The sequence below is a fragment of the Protopterus annectens genome, chromosome 16.part0 (assembly GCF_019279795.1).
Source record: "Protopterus annectens isolate FY-2018-M chromosome 16.part0, PAN1.0, whole genome shotgun sequence".
Taxonomy (NCBI): Eukaryota; Metazoa; Chordata; order Ceratodontiformes; family Protopteridae; genus Protopterus; species Protopterus annectens.
The window spans coordinates 597383402-597403213 of record NC_056750.1 but is presented as its reverse complement, the minus strand read 5'-3'; the positions used below and the strand labels follow the sequence as shown (position 1 = coordinate 597403213).

At 44.1% G+C, this 19812-nt stretch overlaps 1 protein-coding gene across 1 annotated transcript in view; it reads right to left on the bottom strand.

Annotated features, from left to right (window-relative positions):
• SAPCD2 (suppressor APC domain containing 2) overlaps positions 1–19812 on the bottom strand; it is a 577372-nt gene that overhangs the window by 300655 nt on the left and 256905 nt on the right. The window contains exon 2 of the mRNA XM_044058792.1: positions 9353–9489. Coding sequence (XP_043914727.1) covers positions 9353–9489 — 137 coding nt within the window. The remainder of the gene's footprint in view (positions 1–9352; positions 9490–19812) is intronic.

Sequence of the window (19812 nt, the reverse complement as noted above, 5' to 3'; positions counted from 1 at the left end):
GAAATGGAATCTGTATCCCTGTGATACTATGTTTAGTACCCACTTGTCCTGGGTTATTAACTGCCAATTTTGAGCAAAAAGTGCTAATTTTCCCCCTAAGGGTGCTGCCAAAAGATAAGTGCTTGGTGCAGGCAGAGGGAAGTCATTGGGACTGTTTTCTGTAGGTTTGTGCTTTATCTCCTCCAGATTTGGAGGTAGAAGTGTCCCATTGCTTTGACCTGTATGAATCTTGCTCATGGTATCTGGAACCTTTAGGGCGTCTGGATTTTCCCCTTTGAGCTCTGTCTGACACAGGAAAGGACCAACTTTTTGTAGGCCAGTGTCTACTGAAACGTAGTGGCTGCACTTGTAAGAAGTCTAACAGTTTGCATAGACTTAGCTTTGTCTTCCATTTTCTTTAAAATCTCTTCTGCCTTAATACCAAACAGAGTATCATGCTGTAAAGGTGCATCTAGCAATTTTGCTTTAACATGATCAGGCAAATTTTGTTCCTATAGACAGGCATGCCTCCTAATCACAGACCCAGTAACTGCAGCCCTGCAGGAGGCCTCTAAGAAAAGTCAAATTCACATTGCAAAGTATGCTTTCCAACCTGTTCAGCTGCATGCAATAATTCCTGCAATTCTTTATTTTCTGCACATTTCAGAAATCAACATCATTTTCTGTTTCAGCAATCCCATAACATGTTGTTGATACTTAAGCATATGAAACTTTTAGTTATGTACTCACCATAACTTCAGATGTTTGGGATCCATCTCGCCTACATTCTCACTGATGGGTTCGGAGCCGATCCCTCGGCTCCGACTCGGCACGCTTATGCCAAAGAGCGAAGTCTCTTATTGGCTGAGCTTACTATATCCCAGGATGCACCACTACCAGTCCCCCAGATCTAGTTTGTCCGCATACATGCACACATGCACGCACTGATTATATAACATCGTCAGATGAAACAAGATAAAACAGTAGAACTCAAAACCGTTCAATCTCTTCTGATCTCCAAGGCAGGGGGAAGGAGGGTGGGTATTAGGAATGTGGGCGAGATGGATCCCAAACATCTGAAGTTATGGTGAGTACATAACTAAAAGATGTTATGTGATCCTATCTGCCTACATTCTGACTGATGGGACAGCGTCCTAGCACCTGAATCCTGGGTGGCTCACTGGAAAACACTCCTGAGTACCGTGGAACCAAATGATGCTCGCCCTTTAGATGCCACATCCAATTTATAGTGGGAAATGAAAGTGTGCGGATTGGACCAAGTAGCCGCAGCACAAATCTCAGAAATAGCGAGCTTGGAATGAAAAGCTATAGAAGTCGCCATAGCTCTGGTAGAGTGAGCTTTGATAGATGTTGTAAGTTGCTTATTCGAAGAGGAATAAGCCTGAGTTATACAATCTCTAATCCATTTGGAAGATAGTAGCTTTTGTGATGGTTTTACCCAATTTATTGTCTGAGAAGGACACAAACAACTGGTCTGATTCTGAATTTGCTGAGTCCTGTCTAAATAGAAGCGCAATTGCCTGTGAACATCCAATTTATGGAGAGTGTATTCTGCTTCATTGGAGAATTTTGGAAAGAAAACTGGTAGCTCTAGAGATTGTTGGAGACAGAGATTAGAACAGACCTTTGGGACAAAAGATGGATTAGGCCTAAGTGATACTCTATCCTTGTGAAAAATCAAGTACGGTGGTTTGATAGATAGGGCTTGAAGCTCTGAAACTCTTCTTGCAGAGGTAATTGCAACTAAGAAGGCAGTTTTCCAAGACAAATATTTTAACTCACATGTAGCAGCCGGTTCGAAAGGGAAAGATGTTAATGCACGAAGCACCAAATCAAGATCCCACGGAGGCGCAGGATGAAAAACTGGGGGTCTTAACAGCCCTGCACCTTTAATGAAAGTTTTGCATAATCTGCTGCTCATCAACGGAGGATCCATGGATTCGTGAAATTTAGAGATAGCCGCTAGTTAGACTTTAATAGTAGAGACAGAAGATCCTTGATTAAACAGGGATGTTAAAAATTTCAAAACCTCTGGGATTGGAGCAGTGATAGGGTCTAAGCCCCTGAGTTGAGCCTAGATAGCAAACCTCTTCCACTTACTGAGGTACAATTTCTTAGTGGTGGGTTTGTGGGCCGAAGATAAAATGTGAATCACTTCCGGGTCTAAGGTGTGATTTCTGACTAAAGTCGGAAGTGGAGGAGCCAAGCTGTCAACTTCAAAGTGTGAAGGGACTGGTGTTGTCGCCCCGACTGATGAATTAGCAGATCCGGAGTTAGATCTAAAGTCCAAGGATCGTCCACCGCATGTTTCTTCAGGTAGGGAAACCATACCTGACGAGGCCAGTCTTGAGCAATTAGTATCATTGTGGACCCCAATTGAGAAGCTTTCTGAATGACTTTGGGGAGAAGTGGAATCGGAGGAAAAGCATAAAGTAGCCCTGTTGGCCAAGGTTGTGCTAGAGCATCCATAGCTGCTTCCCCCTGATGTGGAGTCAAGGAGAAGAACCTTTTGCACTTTGTATTTTGTGGTGTTGCAAACAGGTGCAGCACGGCGTCCCCATCTTCTGAAAACCTGAGCTGCTACTGTTTCGTTCAGGGACCACTCGTGAGGAGAGAGAATTGTCCTGCTTAATCTGTCTGCCAATATATTTGATTTCCCGGAATGTGGGTCGCTACCAAGAAACGGCTGGTAGCTACAGCCCATTCCCACACCCTCATGGCCTCTCTGCAAAGGGGGTAAGATCTGGTCCCTCCTTGTTTGTTTAGATACCAGACCACCGACATGTTGTCTGTGTGGATGGCGATAATGCCCTGAGGGAGAAACTTGTGTAAGGCCTGTAGGGACAGAAGTACAGCCCTCATCTCCAATACATTGATGTGGAGAAAAGTTTAGTCTGGAAGCCAGGAACCCTGAACTAACCTGCCCAGACAATGCCCCCCCACCCTGTCTGGGAGGCATCCGTCGTCAGGGTGACCACTGGAGGGGGAATAACAAAGGACTTCCCTGATTTAGATTGGATGTCTGAAGCCACCAGCGAAGGTCCCGTTTGCGTTTCTGTAATCATAATGGGGTGATTGAGGGAAGATCCTGAAAGGACCATTGAGTCGATAATAGCCACTGAAGAATCCTCATGTGCAATCTTGCCAGAGGAACTAGAAGAACCGTGGCAGACATCGAACCTAAAATTTGCAGGACCATCCTGGCTGGGGCCTTGGATCTTGAAAGCAGGGCTTGAACTTGGCCTTGTAAAGTTTGGATCCTTTCGGTAGGAAGAAAAGCAGCATCAATTTTGAGTCTATCTCTGCTCCTATGAACCTTATGCGCTGAGAGGGCAGCAAGACAGACTTTGACCAATTGAATGCAATTCCCAGGGTAGCACCCAGGGAAAAGGTGGCTTTGAGGTTGTCCATTAGTAGATGACTGGTGGTGGCAGTCAGGAGCCAGTCGTCCAGATACGGAAACACTTGGAATCCAAGACTCCTCAGGTGAGCAGTTACTACTGCCAAACATTTGGTGAACACCCTGGGGGCTGTGGTGAGACCAACGGGCAGAGCACAAAATTGGAAATGACTGTCTCCCAGGCTGAAGCGCAGATACTTCCTGGACGCCCGATGTATCGGTATGTGATAATAGGCGTCCTTGAGATCTATGGAGCACATCCAAACATCTTTCTCCAATAATGGGAGAATGGATTGTAACGTGACCATTCGGAATTTGGATTTCGTGACGGATTGGTTTAGTCTGCTGAGATCCAATATTGTTCTCAGGTCCCCTGTCTTTTTTGGCACTAAAAAGAACCTTGAGTAATTTCGGATCCGATCTGGTCTGTGGGGACGGTTGGATGACTCCTTTTCTCGCAGCTTTAAGCTTCTGCGGCTGCAATTTCCCTTTGACTGGGTGGTGGGTCTGGGATTTTTTTGGACGGTGGTGGTGAGTGTGTGAAGGGAATGGTGTAACCTCCGGCAATAATCCGAAGCACCCATCTGTCCTGAGTGATTGACTCCCAGGCTTTTAGGTGCTTGGCAAAGCGGCACCCGACTGGCTCGAGCAGCACAGCCGGGCAATCCCTCATGAAGTGTGGGAGGCTGAAGAGCCACGAAAGGACTCGCGGTCTCCAGAATTGCGGGGCCCTCTGCCGCCTCTGGGACGGCGTCTCCCAGAAAAATTTCCCGTCCTCTGCCTCTGGAAGGGAATCTTCCTGCTGTTGATGGAAAAACTTACGTGATTTGCGGAACCACATCTTCCCTCCTCCTTTAGCCTTGGGATAAGGCGAAAGGGAGTGGAATAACGTGCACCTACGGCAGATAAAGTTTTTCCTTCTTGCTCACAGCGGGTAAGAGTGTCTTTAACCTTAGGTCCAAACAAAGAGGACCCATCAAAGAGAGCGTCGTGAAGGAAGACTTGAAGGCCTCCAAAAATGACACAAGAGCCAGGCTTGTCTCCGTAGAGCCACGCCTGTGCCTGCCGCTCTACCCGCCCCTTGCCGCATATGAGATGAGGCTCATGGACGAGTTAGAAATTGAAGCAAGGATAGCCAACTGAGAGCTAACCGACTGGGCTAGCTGCTCAGGTAGGTTACCTGAGAGGAATCTGACAGCTCCTTGACCAGATCCCTCTGAAGCCTGGTAAAATGTGCCAAATAATTCAGGGACCTTAAAGTAAAGGCCGCTGAAGTCAGGGGACGCTTCCGTGCAGTCCATGCTCCTAGACTCCTTATTAGGAGGATGGACGGACGTTGAAGCCTCTGCCACGTCCTGTTGTGTAGCAGATGCCACCACCATGGCATCTACAGCCACGCCTTTAGTGAGGAACTCCTTCTCGGGTGGGGCAGACAAAAATTTGTTAGGACGAGAAGGGACTGGTTCCACGGTATCTGGATGTTCCCACGCCCTCCGACAAACTAAATCCAGGAGCTCGTCGAAGGGCGGAGACACCCAGGAGGCGGAGGGCTGAGCCCCAAAGGCCTCGAGGAGCACTGACTCATCAGCAGAGGGGGGTTTGGATATCCAACCGCCTCGTTGTTTGAGGATCTCTAAGATGTCTGCAAATGAGACATCATCCGAGGACGACTTCGGGGACCCCTCCGCATCATCAAGATCAGTGTCCGATGTAATAGACTAGGGGGAGTCCACGTGCTTCCTCTTGCACGATCTCTTCCTTGGGGGCTCCTCTGAAGACAACTCCGAAGAACCCTCAGGAGGAGGGGAACCCCCAATGGGGGTAACCTCAGGCCCAGGGGCTCCGCTGCCTAAGGACAGGGGAACTGCCAAAGACCCAGTCTCCACGCCCAGGGAAGGTGCCGGTAAAGCCGGAGAGATGGCAAGAAGACTTGGCCAAGGCACTCCTCATAGCTCTGAAAGCCGGACCCCCAGAATCCTGGGAGTGTCCGGTCCCCGAAGCCATGATAGCAGACGGACGTCCCGCAGCCGAAGCACCGAGAAGGAGGCTCGGAACAGACAGCATAGGTCCCGAAACATCACCCCCAGGTCCAGCCGAAGAAGTCCGTGTACCAAACTCGGACCCGAAGGCCGGGGTTGGAGTAAGGGTCAGAGCCGACCCTAAGACCTCCACCGGCTCCAACAGCACCTGCTCCGATGGAGCCGAAGCGGTCGGAGGAGGAATGGCAATGACATGGGCATGGACCGTCGGCTCCGAAGCCAACTGGGTCGGAGCCGAAACAAATTTTTGAAAGACTGGGGACTGGAACAGTCTTTGGAGCACCCTGCCTATGTCCGAATCGGACATCCTCGATGACCTAGAGGATACTGAACGGGTTCGAGATGGCCTCTCCAACGGCCCCAAGGGGCTAGGGGACCGGCTCCGAGGCGACTCGATGACTATCGGCGCGAAGGATTACCCACACTAGTTTCCATCGGTGCCGGGGAGGACTTGGCGCCGAGGAGGAAGTGTCTGAGCGGACAACCTTTGTCGGCTCCGAGACCAGTGGAGCCGACGAAGGTGACCCGCCTCTCGATGCCCCAGCCATCGGCTCCGAAGCCAGAGGAGTCGAGACTGGTGGCATCGAGGCAGACCGTTCCGCCCTCGGCTCCGAAGTCCTTGGAGTCGAAGGAGAAACCTGCCTATGTCTTTTGGCGGTCGGATCCGACGGACTGGTCGGAGCCGACGCCCTTTCTTTAGCAGGAGAAGGAGAGGATGCTAAAGCTTCTTCAAAGGAGGGTTTTATAAGACCTTTTAAATATGAGCTTATTTTTCCTCTCTTGGAGGACCCTCGAGGAAAAAGCGTGACACACGCTGCAGGACTCCTGCAAATGTTTTGCACCCAAACAATAAACACAGAGAGAGTGGTCATCTGTGATCGACATTTTAAAGTTGCACTTGGTGCACTTTTTAAAGCCCGAAGGCCTAGGTACCTGAGACATTCCGGTGAATTAAAGCCCAAAACACAGTACAAACACTGTAATTAGAAAGAAAATTCTCTCTTCTTTGTCCTTCTTTACAAGAAAGAGAAACTATCAACAGTATAAAGGATCCGAGATCCCTAAACAAAACAGAAGTCACCTACAATCAAAAAGACCGGGAAAGGCCTTTCCACACAAGAGGTACTCCTAGTCAACACTCACAACACAAGAATTTACCAAGTAAATTTCACCAAACTCACTCTAAACACAAGAATAGCTGTTAAAACAGCTTTTGTTGAAGAAAAAAGAAATTCCTGACAGAAAAACTAGTGAAATTAATCACTACTTAGCTCAGCCAGCTCGAGACCACGTCTTCACTTGTTCGCGGCAAACAAGATCTGGGGGACTGGTAGTGGTGCATCCTGGGATATAGTAAGCTCAGCCAATAAGAGACTTCGCTCTTTGGCATAAGCATGCCGAGTCGGAGCCGAGGGATCGGCTCCGAACCCATCAGTCAGAATGTAGGCGAGATAGGATCACATAACATCTGACAGTTTAAGGCCCTGATTGCCAAGGTTGCAGATGTATAAACCTTTTTTCCCCATCTGTCCAATGTCCCTGAATCTCTGTCAGAGGGGGTAGGATTTTTTGCTGTTGAGGCCTTAACTCCCTTTGGACCCTGTGAAAATAGTTTCAGGGTCAGTAGCAGGGCTAAAAAAATTTATGCAAGTCAGGGACCCTGTAATATCGGTCAGGCTTACTGGGAGCTGGAGGTAAGGAGTCAGGGGTCAAGCTTGATTCCGAAAACACATCATCCACAAATGTCTAAAACAGGGGGAATGGCTTAAGGCCTGTGCTGAGGGAGAAGGAGGAAATCCCTGAGCCTCTTTTTTGATTGAGAAATCTTGACTCTCCTAGTGAAAATGCTCCCTCAAAGTATGCAAGGTTTCTCCAAATGAATAATCCTCAGGAGAAGATGTGGATGATATAGACCCAGTTGCATCAGAATCCTCATAGGGAGGTAAAGATAATTCCTGATCAGAACAGGAATCAGAAGAAATAGAAACCTGATCTGAAGATTCATAATCAGTATCTTGCCTAGGCCTCTTATCTGGAGGGGGATGGGTACCCCTGATCAAGGTAGTAAGGTCCTCAGCCATTTTCATCATCTGTTTTTTAGGCACCTGCCTGTGCACGTAGCTCATGCATCGTTTTTTTAGTTTTAGAAGTTGCTTTTGTCTTTGTAGCCGTCGTGGGTTTGATATACAAATGTTGAGGTCTGAATACTCCCTCAGAAGCCAGTGCCTGCTCATCGGCTCCAGACACATCCGAAGGAGATACATCCGTCGGTCCAATACCTTGAGTATCTTGTGGCATGCCGGACTCCACATGGGTGTTGATAGAGGCCTGCGACTCGAAGGTAGCGGGTATGAGGGGCTGTAAAAGCGCCTCACTGAGTACCACCGAACCGGCGACTGGCTTAGGAGAAGCTTTGTCGTCTGTTTTGGATCTCGACTGCCTTTCTCTGTCCTTTTCTTTGCGTTTTTTTATGTACTCCGGTAGTCTGTTTGCTATCCAACGACATTTCTAGGTAGTTAAATCTGTTTCCAAAATACTTTGAGGCAAAAATATACAGACGCTTAATAGCGCGTTGGTTAAATCTTTATTTTTATTTTATTTATCATTTGTTAACAGGGAAAGTCAGACTTGGAACTAAGCCAATTTTCAGCGGAGGCCTGGGAAGAAAGGCTCCAGATGCATGTCTTTGTAACGTGGGAGGAAACCGGAGCAACCGGAGGAAACCCACAAACGCAGGGAGGACATGCAGACTCCACACAGAAGGCACCCCAGCAGAGAATCGAAATGGAGAACCTCTTGCTGTGAGGCAACACTGCCACTGCGCCGTCAAATCTAGCACAAAACAGCCAGGCCTGGGAAGAAAGGCTCCAGATGCATGTCTTTATAACGTGGGAGGAAACCGGAGCAACCGGAGGAAACCCACACAAACGCAGGGAGGGCATGCAGACTCCACACAGAAGGCACCCCAGCACAGAATCAAAATAGAGAACCTCTTGCTGTGAGGCAACAACACTGCCACTGCGCCGTCAAATCTAGCACAAAACAGACAGCCAGGCACGTCATGATCTGGGCCAAGGCAAGGAATACAGTATAAATGGAAATCCTTATGAGGTATTTGCTTCCCACAAGTAATACAAATTATTAACTTTTTCTGACATCTGTGTACTTAGCTTTAGTGAAGACTTTGGTTCTGAAACTCAAAACATGAATATTTCAGTAGTCGGCCGACCGGCACCTGCGAAATGCTTCTGCTTCGGGCACCGCTCGGCAAGAAAGACTAAAGAAAATGGCATCAGCTGCATGTTTTATAGCCCTGACAACCTGACGTCATGAAAGAGGAGACAGCAACCGACGCAGGACCCAAGACTTAGGAATTCAGGCCGACTGAGGGCAACCTCCCAGCAGATTACCCAAATGTAATGACCTGCAAAAGTGAAACACGAAGAACATCTTACCATGCAGGCCTATATACTACCTTTGTACGGTGCTACACAGTACCACTGAAGTCAACAAAAGCTATACCCACCTGTTCTCATGTCAAAAAGGAGCCCAGACACACTCAATAAACCGGTCAACCCCCCCAAATACACATGCAATTAAATATATAGTAATATAACTAACTACAGTGATAAATTGCATACCACAGCTAGATTTAACTGCCTAAGCCGCTCCCCAAAATGCCTTCCAACAGTACAAAATGAAAGAGTGAACTGAATCCCATTTCCAGGAAGTATACATCAAATGGAAATGTCTTCCACATCAAGTTGTTTTCAGCAACTCCTTCAAAGTCTAAACATACAAACAACACATTGAGGGAAAAAATGGACAACTTCATGCATGCTTATTTGATACTACAACAAATGAAACACAGACTACCATGGTTTTAAAAAGGTAGATAATTCTGAGAACTAACCATACAGTAGTCCACACCACTAGTGATAGTATGCCTTCTGACCTCGACCCTTCCACTGCGACACTGTGGGTGCACATCTGCCAATGCCATATAATTACTCTCACTCTGAGACCGCCCCATGCTTTTGCCTTCACCATCTGCAAAAAAAGTGATTTTGATAAATTTAGCAAATCCATTGCACCTTTTCCATCTGATGAGACATATGAAGTCACAAGGAGCTACAAGATTCACTACCTGCTAAATGGGGGAAGAGAATCAAAATGGACTGTAACAAATACCAGTTTTCTAAGTCTAGAACAAAGCTGTTTTTGCAATTCCAGGTTATGTATTTTAAAGTAACTTTCTTTATAGCAGCATCTTCACTGCTCTGCCTTTAACATCCATTCCAGCATGGATAAAACTCTAGCAACCAAGTAAGAGTGGGTTCTAGTTTAGGAAAAGCTACAGTCTTGTTATACCAATGGCCATGTTAATCTCCTCCAGAGTCTTACTTGGACAGAGAAACCATAAAGTAAGCCAATGGACTGTGTTCAACCTGCATTCACCCTCCAACTAGATCTACCACTGTCCAACTAAACTCATAGGTTGGGTGCAGAAAGGGTAGAGCTCAAAGATCCGTTTAAAAAGGAATCACTAAAATTGTGCCAAGAACAGACTAAAATCATACTCAGAACAGTGTAATAGGTACAAAGGAAGTGAATACTCCCAATAAATGAAAACAGTCTTTCAGAAAATCAAATCCAAAAGAAAATTGTTACTTTTGTTCCCATACACGTGTGTGCATCTGCATTATGTGCATTTGCATGCAACAATGTAATGTACGCCACAAGTGTTTAACAGGTTATTGATGGACAAATTCCTTGGGAAAATAATTTTTAAAATTATATATATTTATAAATTACATACCTACGTGCGTGCCCACACCCACACACACACACACACACACACACACACACCCCTGAACAGATCCTTTCTACAGAGAGATTGCCCCCCCCCTGTACTTCTGACATCCCTGTAGCTTAATATACAAACTCCAAGATAACAAAACAGTGCAACGAAGAGAAAAAACAACTTTGCCATACTGTTACATTAATGCAAACTCAAGCACCTTGAAATAAAACACAAACTCCATTCAGTACCACCCCCGAACCCCAAAGTCTCATAGCACTGCAGCAACTGTTTTAAATCAACTAAAAGGCACTCACTGAAACTGTAATTCAACAGCATGTGACAGTTACCATTTCATTCAACAAACCAAGGGCAACTCATGCACAGGTACATTACATGTACACAGACACTGTGCATATAAATAATTTTCATCACCACCTACAAAACTGAACATTCAAAAAAGCATTCTTTTTCATTCAGACACTTGCCAGTTCTGAATCCAATTTGCCATTTATGACGTCTGAGAATGTAAAATTAGATAAACCCAACCATGTTTGGTACATTGTGCATCATAATCGCTTCCAGTGGGTCCAGTGTTCTTTATAAAATGCCATGTGCAGATTTTATGGGGAAAAACAAATCTCTGTTACCACTTAGTAGACTTGTGATAATAACCAAACTTGCAGCACTTGGTATGGAGTGATGCGATATTTATGACTGCCTTGTGAATTAGCAGCACCAATCTGAATAAGGAGTTCAGATTTGTTTGTACTGCTATATGCCCTGCAGCATACATTAACACAATGTTGCTGTTTTAGTTTTGCATTTTTCCCCTTCAAATTGTTGCTCACTTAGTCCACCTTCAGTGCAGAACTTTTTGTATGTTAACTATGTGGGGTCAGCATGCCTCAAAGCTGCCCGAGCCTGTTCAGATTTGCTTTCAATTAAGTACAGATTGTTGGAGAAGTGGATATAAATAGCCATGCCAATACAATGAATACTTTTGCTAGTCCACGTTGCTTATCTGTAGCTACATGTAACAGAAGTTCAACTGTGCTTTTATATGCCATGGGCAGAGTTGTAGAAGTAGATTTAGATCAGTACAACCCGAGTGTCAACTAAAGGTGAAAAACTTGCTCGTGATGACTTTTGAAAGTATTCATCTATGAAATAAAACCAGCAATGCAAATAAACAACTGTTGACATGAATTTTTTGTTTGAATTGTTGGTGTTTATGTTTGACTAAACCTGAACAAGTCAGAAACGGTCCGTTAACTTACGCTTTCAAAAGTGTTATTTTCTATTTCTAGTTTCATTTAACCTGTAAATCTACACAAAACATGTGTATACAAGATTTAAGACATTTCAACAAAACAAAGCCGAACGCACTTGCACCAATCTAAAAACAAATGCTCTTTCACCAAAATGTTCTGAACAAACCATTACAGCTACCACATGATGCAGAACACAAATTCTCAGTACTTTTTAATGGAGGGCAAGCCCCGTGCCCCCCTACACCTCTCCCTTCTGCAACTTAAAAATACCAACTTGGGAGACTAAACAGTGGGAAAAACTTGCCTTTGTACCTACCATTACAAATCTGGTCCTTGTCTGTACATTAGAACACCTGGCCTGGTTATGTTGGCGACTTCCCTTTTGAAAATGCATCAAATGCTTCAGCTCCTCCCCTATCTTTTAACTCCCTGCTCTTAGGAGTAACTCAAGGGAATTACTAGCCATATATTCTCATAGAATAAAGGATACCGCCCATGCTCGCATAGAACAGTCATTTATCAAAGACATGATCAGATCACAAGAATTCCCTACAGGTCCCTCGGGAATAAAATGGGTGGGAAAGTGAGTGAGATCATTGCAGTGTCCAGACAAGGTCAGATAAATCTAGAGTTCTGGTTAGTACATGGCTTTCATATGTAATCTAGTCCTGTCCTAATACTAATAGCTGGACAAAATACCAGGCTAATCTTGGGCAGCCTAAGACAGCAAGCCTTTGAGAATGTTGGCTCTAAAGGAAGGCTTGCCCCTAGAAAGAGTGCTCAAACTACAGTATTTTGCAAATGTTTGCAGGTTGACCACGTTGCTGCTGTGTCTTCCAAAGGTACACTTCACAAAAAGGGGATTTTATCGCCAGAGCATTGATAGAAAAACCTTTAACTAGACCAAAAGCACCTCTATCACAAGAGTAGAAACAAGGAAATGAAATTGCATAGTCATTTAGACAGGGTAATTTTAGACACCTTTTATCCTTTCGATACATAGCATGAAAGAAGTTAAGAAAGTCGTGTGTGGATATCCAACCAGTACAACAGATATTTCCCTTCATGCATATATCTACGCAAAAATACAATTAATGAACAAGTTCAGATTGGTCTGTGTAGATACCATAAGCATTAAGAGAATCAGAGTAACCCTGGTTGGATAAAAATCAGGTAAGTATCACGATAATGCATACATTTCTGAAACCCTTCAGAAGTGATGGCTACCAGAAGGGCAGTCTTCCATGTCAAAATATTTAAAAATCGATATAAATGGCTGGTTCAAAGGGGGTTACGTTATTTCACTATAAAATTTAAATCCCAGGAGGTGCAAAACTAAATCGGGAGATTTTGAGTGAAATAATTTCAAGACTGCACATATTGTGCAATTCTAGGGTAGACGGTGGAAAAAATTAAGAAAAGATTAAACAGATTCCAGACGAACATTAAAGAAAAGCTTGCCCCTTCCTGAAGATGTGGGCCAGGAGTCAGCACCTGTGAAAAGGAAACCCATATGGGTGGTAACAGCAGGTTGGGATGATATGGCAGAAGTCTTCTTTAGACAATAATACAAACACCCACGAAACCATCAAGTATTCAAAAATACACCATAGAAATAAGCAGTCAGAGGGTGAGACAAAAAGAAGCAGCTTTAATCCATCTTATTCATCCATCCTGGTACCTCGGCAATTCGCCTTCAATGGAACAAATATCCAGATATACACATTCTCTTTTATATACTCATCAATTAAACAATCAATCAATCAATTCATCAGGTATTTAACCCTGTCAACACTGTGACAAATCTAACATTCAATTACTATTATATATGAAAATTTAAATACAAAATCTAATTTATCGAAAAATATTAAATCTAATATAATATGATAATTCGTGTTATTTTAAATGTTACAAATGTATACATATAACATTAAAATGCACATTTAGAAATATTAAGTTAAATTAAATACACTCAAATTTCATTGTGATTCAAAGATTCCAGCACACACAAAAATCAAATTTCATCCACTATCTAAATTCATCCCAACAGGAAATAATGTATGGTACCCCATAATCATCCTATGCTCTAACCTATTTAATGCAGTCTTAAAATTTCCTGTACAGAAATGAGGTCTAGCAAGTGCACTAAATACAAAACCCTCAATGTTACCATTGTGCATATTAATAAAATGAGTGGCTACTGGACTATCCATATTTCCCCTCCTGATGTCACCCAAATGCTCCAAAATACGCACATTCACCTTCCCGGTAGTCTGACCAATGTACCATACAGGTGTGATACAATCACACCCCAAAATGTACACTACACCTGAGGACATACAATCAAACCTTTCAAATGCCAAATATTTCCTTCCATTTATTTTCATCCCATGCACATTTTTTGTCTTATCCCAAACCAAACAACGACCACAACGATACATCCCAACATTTGTATTAGCCAAAGGTTCTAATTTCCTATTTAACATTTCCTTTAAATTAGAATGCCTCTTATAAGAAAAGGTAATATGCTTCGGAAAAAGGGAACCAACTGTTAAATCTTCGCACACAACATGCCACAATTCTCTAATAATTTTTTCAAATATATTAGAGAAACCTGAAAATCTAGATACAAAATTTATCTTTTTCAAAGTAGATGTGGTCACAGAATAATTACGGTTATAGTATATGTTCCTCCCTGATGTATGAGTTCTGCACAATCAAAATGACGTTATAGCTCGAAAAAAATCTAAGTTAAATAGGGATATTAAGGATTATAAAAAAAACAAAATTTACAATTGGCCACGTAGGGGGCGTTGTTTTCGTCAGAGTACTAAGAGACGCGCAACCGGAAGTGAGGAAGTGTCATCATGTTCTTCGGTTGAGACTGGGATAGAATATCACAACGGAAGGTCTAGATGGAAGTATGGAGAATCGAAGAGATGAGCAGAGCCATCGGAAGACCTTTTCTAATGTGCAAACTAGATCCGCGAAGAGCCAGGGTAAGATAAGTCATATTTCAGCTTCGTCAAGTAAAGTCAGACTTTCAATGTTCTTTGAACAGACATTTTTGAATTACAATCGCTCTGTTCCTGTTAGTTTAGACTATGGAATAACTTTGAAAAACCATGATGGGACTGTTATTCAAAATGGTAACGTTCGCTTTGTTAAAAATGGTAATGCAAAGTATAGCGCTGATGCTGATTTGGAACGGAGGACTGTTGTTCAAAATGTTAATGTTAGTGATGTTAATTTAATGCATAATAGTGATGTTGTTTTTGAACGTTCTTTTGAAAATATCATTGGGACTCCCATTGAAAATGTTGAAAATGTCGTTGTTGATTCGGAATTGGGGATTGTCGTTCAAAAAGTTAATGATGTTGATTTAATGCATAATATTAATGTTGATTCTGAACGTTTTTTTGAAAATGTTACTGGGACTGTTAGTAAAAATTATGAAAATGTTGCAAATGCTGATGGTTTTTTAGTTAAGGATTTAAGTGTACTGAACCTTTCTGATTTAATTTTATCTGATGACATGCTTAAGGTTTTGTCAAAAGGTACCAAGTTTATACCCACTAGGTTACCCTCACTGGCAGACATTATGATGGATGTTAAAAGATTTGTCCGTAAACTAAACTTAAGGGTTTATTTTTTTTGAGCGAGAAAAACATCTTGAAACTGAAAGCAAAGTTTCTTTGGATGATGTACTATTAAATTTGAGTACATATGATTATGATGAAATGATGCCAGATGGATATGAATATATTAATAATATATCTAAACCATTTGTAGAAGATATTTTTTGTACAAAGGAAAAATTTTGGGGGGGGGGGGGGTTATGGACATATTGATGTTCCTTTTTTTCAGGTGATAGTAATTTTACTCCTCCCAAGAATTCGCAGGCTATAAATGCTTTTGAGCATGTTGTGTACTCAACTTGAACAGACATATAAGGAATTTTGTATAAAAGACAAGGTATTTAACTTGAGCAAAGATGAATGGTTGGCCCTAAAAATGTTGAGAACAAAATTGGACAAATTTACCATTAAACCAGCTGATAAAGGGAGTAATTGGGTTGTGATGAATATTGAAATATATGAAAGCATTGTTAACAGTTTGATAATAGAAGATACTTATGTCAAATTGAACAACAACCCTTTGAAACAATACTCTAAAGAGTTAAGTGAACTGCTAGAAAAAGGAGAAAGGTTGGGTTTCTTTACTAGTAAGGATGTGAAAAAATTAGAAGTTATGTACCTACCATAACGTTCCATGTTAGTTGTCTTCTCTCGCCTTCTTTCTTGCTGGATGGGTTTGGAGCCGATCCTCGGCTCCGACTCGGCACTTGCTTTAGCTCGAGAACTCCTTTTACCAGCTCGAGGCAACCCTATATCCCATGATGCAAGGCGGAACTACCTCAGATCTCGTTTGGCAGCTAACTTACCCTGCTAAAGGTTATCCTAACCAAATTAGGAACAAAGTTTCCTAAAAGAAGTCCTCATAACAAAGATCCAGAGGAAACAAACTAATAGGAACTCTTCAAGATCTGTCCAGGCCAGGGGGAAGGAGGGAGGGACGCAAGAAAGAAGAGAGAAGACAACTAACATGGAACGTTATGGTAGGTACATAACTTCTAAATGTTAAGTTGTCAATCTCGCCTTCATTCTTGCTGGATGGTCCCTAGCACCTGTATCCCGGGTGGCTCAATGGAACAGACTCTTGAGAACTGTGGAACCAAAACTGGCCCTATCTCTGGAGGCCAAATCCAACTTGTAATGAGAAACAAAGGTATGAGGCGTGGCCCAAGTAGCTGCTGCACAAATGGTATCAATGGGAAGTCTATCCTGAAAAGCTGCAGAAGTGGATAGACTCCTGGTCGAGTGTGCTTTTGGCTTAGAAGGTAGTTGTTTGCCTCTGAGAGAGTACACATAGGAAATGGTGGAAGTCAACCATCTGGATAAGGTCACTTTAGAAACTGGAAGACCTAACCTGTTTTCTGCATAAGAGACAAACAATTGGTCCGATTTTCTAATTTGTTTAGTCCTATGCAAGTAGTACCTGAGCTGACGATGGACATCCAAAAATGCAATTTCTGTTCAGCTCTGTCAGAATAGTTAGGAAAAAGACTGGTAATTCTATAGATTGGTTAATATTGGTTTGAGATACAACCTTGGGGAGAAAGGAAGGGTTAGTTCTTAACGATACCCTGTCCTTATGAAAAACCAAATAAGGTGAACGAATACAGAGAGCTTGAATCTCGGAAACCCTTCTAGCAGAAGTGACAGCCAGTAAAAATATAGTTTTCCACGTCAATAACTTCAAAGAACATGAAGCAGACGGTTTGAAAGGAGGTAGTATCAAGGATGCTAACATTAAGTTTAGATCCCATTGCGGAGGAGGATGCTTTATAGGTGGTTTTAGGAGAAAAACTCCTCTCAAAAAGGCCTTGCATAATCTATGAGACATGATGTTATTGTCATGCAAGCCAACATGATACTTGGAAATGGCAGCCAGTTATACTTTGACTGTAGAGGACGAGGATCCCGAATGAAAAACCTCCGCTAGGAAATCTAAAACAGAATGTACGGGAGCAGTAAACGGATCAATATTTCTGGAGTTTGCCCAAATCGAAAACCGCCACTTGCTAGCATAAATAGTCCTAGTGGACGACTTCAAAGAAGACACTAAAATGTCTCTGAGTCAGAAATCATTGGTAGCCTGGCTAGGGAAGGAAGTGGAGCAACCAAGCAGTGAGGTTGAGAGAATGAATGGTCCGGTGCTGCTGACCCGACTGGTGGATCAAAAGATCCGGAACTGGGTCCAGATGCCAGGGCTGCACCAGAAGGTGACGATGCAGAGACGGAAACCAAATTTGTCGAGGCCAATAAGGGGCAATGAGGATCAACCTGGCTCTCAAAACGGTGGCTTTCTGAATGACTTGTGGAATCAATGGAAAAGGAGGAAAAGCATAAAGAAGTCCCCGAGGCCAATCCTGGATTAGAGAGTCTCTCAGGGGTTGGCCTGGAAGGGGAAATAGAGTGAAATAGTCTGGGCACTTGTTGTTTTGAGGGGTAGCGAAAAGATCGCAACAAGGAGTGCCCCACTTCAGAAAAATCTGATCCACTACAGATTGATTGAGAGACCACTCGTGAGGCATCAGAATAGATCTGCTTAGCCTGTCCGCCAATAGGTTGGACCTGCCGGGGATGTGCGTTGCTATCAGAAACCGCTGAGAAGAGATCGCCCATTGCCAAAGTCTGAGAGCTTCTCGACATAAGGGATAGGATCTGGTTCTGCCCTGTTTGTTGATGTACCAGACCACGGACATGTTGTCCGTCTGTACTGCAATAGTCCCCGTGGGAAGAAAGTCGTCGAGGGCTTGCAACGTTAAAAGCACTGCTCTCATCTCCAGGACATTTATGTGCAGATGGTATTCTATGGGTTGCCACGTCCCGTGGACCATCCTGCCCTGATAATGCCCCCCCCACCCGATCAGGGAGGCATCCGTGGTGACTGTGGCAACTGGAGGAGGGGGAACAAAGGGTCGGCCCTGATGAAGAAGAGGGGAAGATATCCACCAGCCCAGATGAGCCCTGCAAGACTGTGTCACTAAGATCTCGTGTCTCATTGGAAGATCGTGATACGACCACTGTGTGAAAAGCATCCACTGCAGGAGACGCATGTGAAAGCGAGCCAGTGGTAAAAGAACAATGGCCGTAGCCATTAGACCTAGAACTTTCAGGACAAACCTGGCTTTGATCTTTTTGCTTTGTAACAGAAGCCGAACAAATTTTTGGGTGTCCAGAATTCTTTGATCTGTTAGCCTGGCTAACATTTTGACGGTATTTAACTCTGCGCCTATAAAGGTGATAGATTGGCAAGGCAGCAGAGAAGATTTTACGAAATTTACTGAAATTCCCAGATCCTTGCAAAGCTGTAGGGTGTAGTCTCTGGACTGAAGAAGCTGACACTTGGTGGTGGCGGAGAGGAGCCAGTCGTCCAAATAAGGAAACACCTGGAATCCTAGACGTCTCAGGTGAGCTGTGACCACTGCCATGCATTTGGTAAACACTCTGGGGGCTGAAGTGAGGCCGAAGGGCAGGGCTCTGAATTGGTAATGACTGGTCCCTAGCCGAAAGCGAGAGAAACCTTCTGGAGCGTCTGTGAATCTTTATGTGATAGTACGCATCCTGAAGGTCTATAGAGCACATCCAGTTGTCCTTGCCCAGAAAGGGCAGAATAGACTGAAGCGTGACCATCCGGAATCTTGCCTTTTTGACAAATCTGTTCAGATTGCTGAGGTCTAATATTGGTCTCCACTCTCCCGTCCTTTTGGGGACCAAAAAGAATCTTGAGTAGACGCCGGATCCTACTTGGTCTGCCGGCACTGTCTGGACGGCTCTTTTTTCTAGGAGTTTTGAAACCTCCTGTTTTGCCAAATCCCTTTGACCGGGTGAGATGTCTGGAAGGGATTGTAGAGGTCGGAAACCTTATGAAGGGGATCTTGTAACCCTCGGATATAATCGACTGTACCCACTTCTCTTGGGATACGGATTGCCAGGCTACTGGGTACAGTGAAATCCTTCCCCGACTGCCTCCAAGGGTGGACAGTCGGGCAACACCTCAGGGATGCTGAAAGGGCTTCTCAGGAAGAGACTCCCTGTTGCCCTGGTTCTGAGGACCCCCTGCCTCTACGGGCGTCTATTATTGTTACCCCTCTGCCTCTGGGGTAAACTGACCACGTGTGTCGGTGTAGCTCCTTGGGCTTTACGGAACCACATCTTCCCCCTTCTGACCCTTGGGGTATGGTCTAGAAGGAGTGGAAAACTGGACTCCAACGGCAGAAAGAGTCTTACCGTCCTGCTCACACCTGGTCAAGGTATCCTTCACTTGAGGCCCGAACAAAGCCGAACCGTCAAAGGGGGTATTAGTGAAGGACGCCTTAAAGGGTCCATAAAATTACACAGCCGCATCCAGGCTTGGCGTCTAAGAGCAACTCCTGTGCCTGCGGCCCTGCTTCGCTCCATCGGCCGCATAAGATATGAGCCGCATAGAGGAGTTAGATATGGAATTCAGGATAGCAAGCTGTGAGGCAATCTTTTCCTGAGCCCCAGCAGCAGAAGGATCCTGGACTACTTCACCCAGTTCTTTGAGAATATCTCGTTGAAGCCTGGTGAAGTGACAAAGGTAATTCAGCGAACGCATAGCAAAGGTCGCTGAAGAAAACATCCGCTTTCCATACCTGTCCATGGTCCTAGAATCCTTATTAGGAGGATGGACAGGTACTGAAGGATCCGC